The following is an 8,400-nucleotide window of genomic DNA, read 5'->3' on the forward strand; positions in this document are numbered from 1 at the left end:
TTACTAGGTGTTTCTGTTAGGTGTGACTGATAATGTCAGATCTCAGACATTATTTTCTAGCCATGACTTTTAAGGGGGCAGAGGAGGAATGGGAAAAACAAAAACAAAAAACAGAGAAGCTAGAATCAATGTGACTTTTCCATGGATTTTATGTTTTTCCTTTGTGTAAATGACCAGATGCCAATGCCTGGGAACTAAGTTTATTTTATGATAAATATGTAATCAGTAATTGGTTGAAAAGAAATCTACAAACAAAATCAAGCTGTCATTTGTAGCTCAATGAGGCCCTGATCTTTGAATCCATTTCCAAGAAGGCTGCATTCACTCTCTTTTTCCTTCAGTTTTCACCTTGTGGGCACTCACTCTTGGAAGCAGGGAGATAGAGCTTGTGACCATCAGCATCAGTTCCCTCAAAGACATAACCAGGTGGATCTTTGTAGGAGCCCAAGCATTTAACAATGTCTTTTGGTGTGTAGCTGGTAGCGTAGATGGTTTTAGCATCTAGCAGAGTGTGATGCTTTGGGCGTGACCAGGCAGGTTTATAGCTCTTTGTAACTGTGAGTGGATGAGGCACATAATGGGTCTGAAAAGTAGTCAAGCAATCCATCGGTTCTGACGAGAAAGTCAGTTCCACAGCATGAACAATAGGTTCTTGTCTCTTGCACAGCCAAGGCTTATAGTCTTCCTTCATTACAGAAGAGCTGTTGAACGGCTCCGTATTTTTATTAATCTTGCCAAAAGTTCGACATATCTTGGCTGGCTTGCCATTTAGGGGCTTGTAATTTATCTGAGTAGTGGTATGAAGGTCCATTTTCTCCAGAGGAGGAAGATAGACAGCAGGTTTTTTTCTGAAAACAGGAAGCCGTGGCCAAGCTTGGTATTTTTCCTGAAACTCGGTTGTAGAGGAAAATGGAAGGTCATGGGGAAACTTCAGCTGGAGTGGTTTTGCCAGCTTGGCTGGCTGACCAGCCAGCCCCTTGTAAGAGGCTTTGTGGGTAGTGAGACCATCAAATGGGGTCTCGTTGGCCTTGTATTCCTCATATTTATGGACATAAGGTTTCTCCAGAAGATGTGGCACATAATTCGCTCTATAACTGCTCATATTCTCAAAGGGATCCTTGCTTTTCTGGTCCATTTTCATGGGTTTGCAGCTCTGAGTGGTGACTGGCCCCCTGTAGACATAGTCATCCTGGGCAATGGTTCTGTGGTCAAATGCTTCTTCTGATGGGCAAAATGTGTTGTTTGGTTTGATCATCTCTGTCCTTGGTTCATTCCATAGCACATAGTCATCTGAAACATAAGAAGATTCCTATCTAAGTGCTCAACTGAAGTTCTTTGGTGAGTTTAGGCACATACCATGCTATGTTCTGAATATTACATTTTCTACTACAATAAATATTTGTTGATGTTGTAATGATTGACAAATCCTATTAAAAGAACTGTTAATAGAACAAATTGTATGCTAGCATGCTAACCCCTGGAACTGCTTAGCATCTACACAGAAAATGGAATGAAAATAGTCCTGTACCCACCCATACCTGTAGTGATGTTGAAATACAGTGAGGGGAGATTAAATTAGGTTCTCAGTCTCACAGAGATATTTTCTGCAGGTGACTGAGTGGGTAATATCCTCATGCTCAGGGAACCAGAAATCATGAAAGTGGAGGATCATGTCACTGACTTTGACCCCTTTCATTGACCTTGCTGCAGCTATGTTGTGGCTGCTTCAGAGCACAGGCAAAGCATGCCCCTGTCTGCAGCAGGCTCTGCAGGTGTCTCCCACAGTATCCCTGTGGCAAGAACACTTTATAGACCAAGTTGCAGACCTATCCTTCCACTTTTTACCCTCTCATTTGGGAATTACCTGATTTCTCATCAGCACAGATATGGTGCTGCCTATTGTTTGCTGAGATCATGGCTTTGCAACTCATCTTGATGTCAGCAGGCTAAGCTGTGTGACATCTCAGCTCTTGACTTTGCTCTCTGTGGCATTCAAGCCACAGTACAAGCTGTCAGTACAAGCAGGAACCGAGAAGGAACCAAGAAGGAACTTGTAACTCTCTCTCCAGTTCTTCCTTATTAGAAAAACTGTGCTGGATTTTGCAGACCAAGCCTACACTGACATAAGTATTCAATCACATTGCAGATATGGTCCACACTCCAGAAATCTTGCTATCCAAGTTAATTACTAAGAAAACATTTTAGGTGGCATTTTAGAGAAATTCATACCTTACATCCACAGCAGGATACCAGGAAAAAAAAAATAACAATAATTTAAAAAAAAAGGCTGAAACTTAAACATTTGCAGTCAGTCACACTAGAAATCTATTGCAAAGCTGCCTGATTCTCAAAACAGTGCTGCAGCCACAAGACAATATTTTTTTTCCCCTTCCTAGTAATCCTGTACAACTTCCCCTAGAGAATATTATGGTTACAGGTAGGAAGTTGAAATTAAATAGTCTTGGAGCTAACCCAAGTATTTATTTCTTCATTTTCCCTCCTTTGAAACCACATTGAGAGGCATGAGGCAAATAAGCTTCCAGCTGACTCTGTACAGGAAGGAAGTCTGAATTTCAAAGTACTAGAGAGTAAATGATGTACTTAGGTATCAGGATATTTGAACTCTCCAATCCAAACAGAGTTATTCCTTTTGAATGGCAGTGGCAATTGTACTGCCCAAACACATTTACACAGCGGATGTGTTCATTACAATGTGACATTGACCAAAAGGGAAAGCAAATTTTTGCCTCAATTAAGGTGTCTATTTAAAGTTCTTCTGTTTCAAATCAAGTTGCTCTGCTCTGCCACAGTGGAGGAAGTAGTAGCCACAAGCTTGATGCTGCTCCCAGTGAGAACCTTGGCCCTTGGGTACAGAGCTGCCCTTGCACTGCTAATTGGTGTCGTCACCTGAGAATATGGGTCTCCCTCTGTGCACTGGCATAGACCCTTATTTGACACTGTTGGAGCCACTTAAGCCCCGGCTGCATACCCTGCCAGTGCCAGGGGTGTTTAAATGTCCCGGATGCTCCTTTCTCTATGGGAACAGGAGACGTCCAGGCACAACCTCACTGGTGGGCAGCTGACCTTGTCCCATGCCTCGGGGACGTAATTTTCTTGGAGAGATGGTCCAGTAGGGTGAATACCACAAGTATGTAGACATGTGTCGTTACAGGAAATGCATTAATAGTGTTAAAAAGTGAGAAGTTAACACCAGTCAGTCCATCTCTAGCTGAGAGCTCACTCAGAGATCTGACTTTTCCAGTGCCAACCAAGAGTTATCAAAAAACGTTTTAGTTCTTCCATCATCTTTGCTGGAAAATAGTCTGTGCATTTTGGACATAACCCAAGCTTTTGAAAATATTAAAAATATGATAAGCAAGTCCATCTGTCTTCAATTTTTAAAGTTTACAAGTTCTACACATTTGGAGACCTCATAGGCATTACAAATTTATTTTACTTAGTGTAAGCCGGCAGTGCTACTATTCCTTCAAACTATGTTACAATTCTATACTAACTCTAATTCCTCTCCCATAGATATTAATAGTTTCCCATGTAGCACAGTCTTGAAAACATTAGGGAGTACAGGAGGGAACGGAGGACATAAACCATATGTTATTGGAAAGTTAGGCATGTGTCACTCTAACCAAGAAAGACAAAACTAGAATTGGATTACATACCTACATATGGATAGAAACACCAATATATGTAGCTTCAAGAAGATGAGAATTTTTAAACAATAAGTTGCAAAGTCATCTGACATTGATTGTGATATGCAATAGCATCATCTCAAACCTACAGTGTCATTTGGTGTATGGTATATTTAGTGCAAAGGAGTATGACAATATATTAGGAAAGGTAATTTAATACCACTGCAGCACTGTTTCGTATGCTGCTTAAAAAAATGAATTATGATAGTTAATTAAATAGCATGTTTCAAAATTTCACACTTGAATATTGATCAGTAACACCTAAAAATGCTTAGAGAATAGGCCAATGAAAACTTGGGGTTTTGTGAGCCTTTAAAAAAGTGCTTTCAATATGCAACTTGATTTTGAAGGGGTTTGGACAAAGATTTCCATTTGTAGTGTTTTGAAAATACTGCAAATTATAACCAAATGTGGCTGTGATGTATTTTATTATAGCTCTAGAACAACAGTTAAGGTGCTGACCTGAACACTGACAAAAGGCAAAGATATACAGCCGGTTCAGATACAGTTAACGATATTCAAACACAGAAGGAATGAACCTCTGCTTGTGTTAAGCAGCCTTTTTTTATCAGCTTCACTGAAGTTATTCCAAGGAATACCATCTGGTGACATTCACTGTGCAAAACAAAGTGTTCAAAATTGTGCATTCACAGGTATTTTGCACCTGTGAGCCATAGTCTTCATGACTCAAGTAATTCTAAAGGTACAGTGTTTCCTGTATGCTTAATTTGAAAATTTCAGTTTATGCCGTTGCAAACATGCAGCTGCACTGAAATAAGATTTTCAGTCATTTCTGCTGGGTAATCTTAACACTGCATTCATATACTTTTTATTTTCTTACTTCCTTTATAATTTTGAGTTTTAAGAAAAAACTGTTTCTTTACATTGGTTCAAATCTCAATACCAGCACCAATCATAAGCATTTACATTTGCACAGCATAATAAAAATAAAATAAAACTATAAAATATAAAATTAAATTAATTTAAGTAATGCATAAAAGCAAGCTATCTGCTTAGCAACGTTAGCTAGCTGGAAGGTGTGCGGAGGGGAGGAAAAATCCTCTGATTTCTACTTAGGACTTAATACCAAATCTAGCACAGTTACTGGAAGTTTTCTTCCAGTGCATGCAGAAGAGAATTCTAGCTGGTGAAGGGAAAGGAATAAAGTCCCCGCAAAGACAAAGTTACTGCTGCACCAAGTTATTGCTACCAAGAAACAAGGGCATAGTTAGATGCACAATTCACCTGTTTTACCAGAAGTAAAGCTTGAGTGCTTTGGACATTCATGTGGGAATTTTGTGCTCATGATTCCACAGATGAACTCTGCAGCACAGAGAAAAGAATCCCATGCTTCATGACACGCTTAGACCTGGCACATTCTATGTTGTTTTTAGATGTGTGGACCAGTTCTGCAGAGTATCAAGAGTATGTTCAGTATATCATAAGGGTGATGCTGCTGGACCCACTTGCAGGAGTTCACATGGCCCTAGGACGCATGTAGGCTTGTTAGATATGCAAAGGAGGTGAGTTCAGAGATCCCGGTGCTATCATTAATGCAGGACTTTGTTCTCAACAATTTGTGTCTGTATGGTTCCTGCACAGCTTGTTGGTACACACAGAAGGAATATAAACTGCATGCTGTTATGATCTGTCTTCTTAAAAAATGGAGCTACGGGTGATGTCCTGAAACAAGCTGTAAGGGAACATACCTTCATAAGTGGTTCTTGTATCCATTTTGGCTATGGGGATGTGTCTTGTCACATAGGGGAGGCATGGAGGTACTTGACAGATAGGGTAGGCATTATAATCTTGTTTATATGTGGAGGTCAAATCCATAATCTTATCACTCTTGACGTACATTTCACGTAGTTTAATCTTCCTTGGCAACACTTCGTGAGCTGTGTAATCTCTCCTGTGAATAATAATTTCATTATGTCTTTCATCTCAGAAAAAAATACATTCCTTTTCCTCAACAATTTATACTTCCCCTCATTTCCACAGCCTAAGAAAGTCTGGAGAGGATACAAACAATTAATGAAACACACAAGCCTTTCGTGTTTGGAAACTTGGACTCTGAAAAAGGAACTGAGGCATCTCTGGACAATCTCAGGCAGGCTAGGTTTCCCCTTCTCTCTATGCAGTGAGGTTAATGGCCTTACACAGAGCTATCTCTTTCTACAGTGGAGTCATACCAGGAGACCTACCTCCTTTTAAAAGCCCAATAATTATAGCATGCTATCTAGTCTGTATAGGAAACATGAGAGAGCCAACAATAGTCTTCCCAGACAATAAACTGTACTGCACTTCAGCCCAGGATAGGGAAATAACACCAAAACAGTTTTACACCAGTTGAGGAAATAAGCATCGGCATGGTTAGACAATCAGCTTTTTCTCAGATATTCCTGTAAAAGAGCTGTTTTAAGATACTGTAGCAGCATTACTTAACTCCAACGAAACATTACAAAAACAAAATTGAGAATAAAATAACATCACCATCCAACATTCACTGACCTGAGCCTATTTCATTGCCCACAACCCTTGGTACACATGAGAGAATCTGCTGCCAGGCACCAGTGAATTCAGTCTCGAATGTCAGAGTATGTGTCCATTGGCGTGCAGATCTGTTTTCACCATTGGCCCAGACATGAAAAACAGTCAGTACAGGAGCTATTCTAATATTCATATTGAGCACCTGGAGCAATGCTGGGTGGGCAAGAGATACTTCTGTAGATATCACACACATTGTATACCCTTGGCATAGTTCTGTCAGCAACTTAAAGCCAATGTGTTTTTTAAGACAAGCCGAAAAAAAGACAAGCAGGAGTATAACAGGCATGCAGCATTGTCTGTAGCAAGGAGGACTCAGTAAGAGAGAGTCTCTCCCAGGCCACTCACAGTACACTGCAGAATCCCATGTTTGAAACAGTTGAGCATGTACCAGGGGCAAGTAAGACCACAGGCAGCCAATTCTTGACCCTTGATCAAGGGTTTTCTGGCACGGTAAGTACCTTTTCCCACTCCAACCATTGTGATACAACAGAACCTACAGATGAAAGACTGATCTGCTGATAAATCAGTGGCAACCTGCATCCAAGAAGCCATGAAAAACGGTGCTGCCTACAACTCCCAGACCTTAACCTGTTACAATATGACACACCTAACTCTCAACAAAGCGTTGTTACAGAAGACTAGTGACAACTCAGTGTTCCCTAGCCTCACAGTCCCTGCAGTCATTCTCATCTACCCAGTCAATTCATTCTCTCCTGAGTTTAGCCACACAGAACTAGAGCTTTTAGCAGCCCTCCAATACATGGTAGCACTTTTCCAGTAGGCCTAGGTACTTTCATGCTGTTATTTTCTTACCAGTGTTGCCCAGAGGATAGTAAGACTTGCAATCCAATGGCTAACTGTTCAGGCTGTTTTATCCTCTTAAAAGGGCAGGCAAGTTTTACATTTTTGGAAGAGTGCATGCTCTGAGAAGCAAGTATAAGCAGTTTCTGCTCTTTCAGGTTGCTTCTCAGAAGCTGTAAGAAACTCCAGGACTAACAGTTACTGTGGGAATCACTAGCCTTGTCTGAGCAAGCATGGTTTTGCTCATTGAATTCTACATTTCTAGCAACTCCTTGACAGGCCCCACATGGTGGCTGCCCCTCCTCATTTGCTTTAAGGGGACACCAGTAAACTCAGAATTTAGTTATAAGCAGGTACAAAGATGTGTCTACCTGCTGCACCTCATGCTGGAGGTGGAACACATAGATAGAAGTGAAGTCTGCTCTTCGAAACCCTCTGAGTTGTTGCTGAAAACTCCCACAAAGACAGAGGCATCCCAAATGTAAGTCGGGTATTTTCAGCCACATTTGTAGTTTGAATTGACAGCTCTTAAAAAGGCATAGGTTGGGAAGGAGTTGATAGAACCTCCATGTCAGTATGAGAGCTGATGTTAGCTGTTACGATTTTATTAATAGTCATTGGTATCTCCTGGGTCTAATTGAGTTCAAAGAAAGCAAGATAACTATGCCTGCAATTACAAAGAGAGTAAAGGTTAAGATCAGGCAGCAGCCATTATTTGAGGAAAGGGAAGCTCTCAGATTCATATTAAAGGAATCAGATTTCTACTTTTCATCAGGGTTTTTTTTTGTGGACAAAAGCTTGGCACATGACTGTGCTTCTGCAGTCCATTGTCTGATCTACAGTATTGTCTGATCAGATAACATCTCAGACTCAAGAAAAATAGCTGCTTGCCTCCACTATATCAGCTTGACTCAGACTTTCATTCTCAGAGCACTCATGAGTGTTTGTACAACTGCAATATTGTTTTTTTCAGGGTCCTCTAGTGAAAATTAATAATTATTCTTTCTTCTGTTAGCCATCTCCCACACACACTTTATCTAAGTCTCAGTCCTCACTCTTTCACTGTTTTCCATACTTTGTAGTCGAGATGCCTTCCATGGCTACATCCTCCTTCTTGCCTGCTGCCTTTGGCTTGAATGAGCCTCTGGGAGTGGTGATGGGATAAAGGGGGTATCGCTCCATGTACTCTGACAGCAGGCATGGCTTCTCTCTCTTGTCATAGGGTCTGGTGGGCAGATGTGGACAACGGTGACATCTGCAAGGGAAAAAAAACAGCACAGGAATTAGTGACTCAGAGTAGATGGTTAGTAATACCTCATTGTACGAGTCAGCTGCAGATTGC

At 40.9% G+C, this 8,400-nt stretch overlaps 1 protein-coding gene across 1 annotated transcript; it reads right to left on the reverse strand.

Moving 5' to 3' along the window:
• Nucleotides 1-227: 227 nt before the first annotated feature.
• SAXO1 (stabilizer of axonemal microtubules 1) lies at nt 228-8,171 on the reverse strand. Its single transcript, XM_051643053.1, has 3 exons — nt 8,134-8,171; nt 5,417-5,619; nt 228-1,290 (listed from the first exon to the last, which is right to left on the reverse strand). Exons 1-3 carry the CDS (start codon nt 8,154-8,156, stop codon nt 338-340), a joined length of 1,179 nt encoding a protein of 392 aa, XP_051499013.1. The 5' UTR covers nt 8,157-8,171; the 3' UTR covers nt 228-337.
• Between the last annotated feature and the right edge of the window lie 229 nt (nt 8,172-8,400).

Source organism: Apus apus, chromosome Z, assembly GCF_020740795.1.
Source record: "Apus apus isolate bApuApu2 chromosome Z, bApuApu2.pri.cur, whole genome shotgun sequence".
NCBI classification, from domain to species: domain Eukaryota; kingdom Metazoa; phylum Chordata; class Aves; order Apodiformes; family Apodidae; genus Apus; species Apus apus.

Coding starts and splice junctions, on each gene's coding strand:
- SAXO1 (XM_051643053.1), bottom strand. CDS start 8,156: ATGGAAGGCATCTCGACTACAAA. Junction 5,620..8,133: donor GAAGGCATCTCGACTACAAA/GTATGGAAAACA, acceptor TATTATTCACAG/GAGAGATTACACAGCTCACG. Junction 1,291..5,416: donor TACAAGAACCACTTATGAAG/GTATGTTCCCTT, acceptor CTTATGTTTCAG/ATGACTATGTGCTATGGAAT.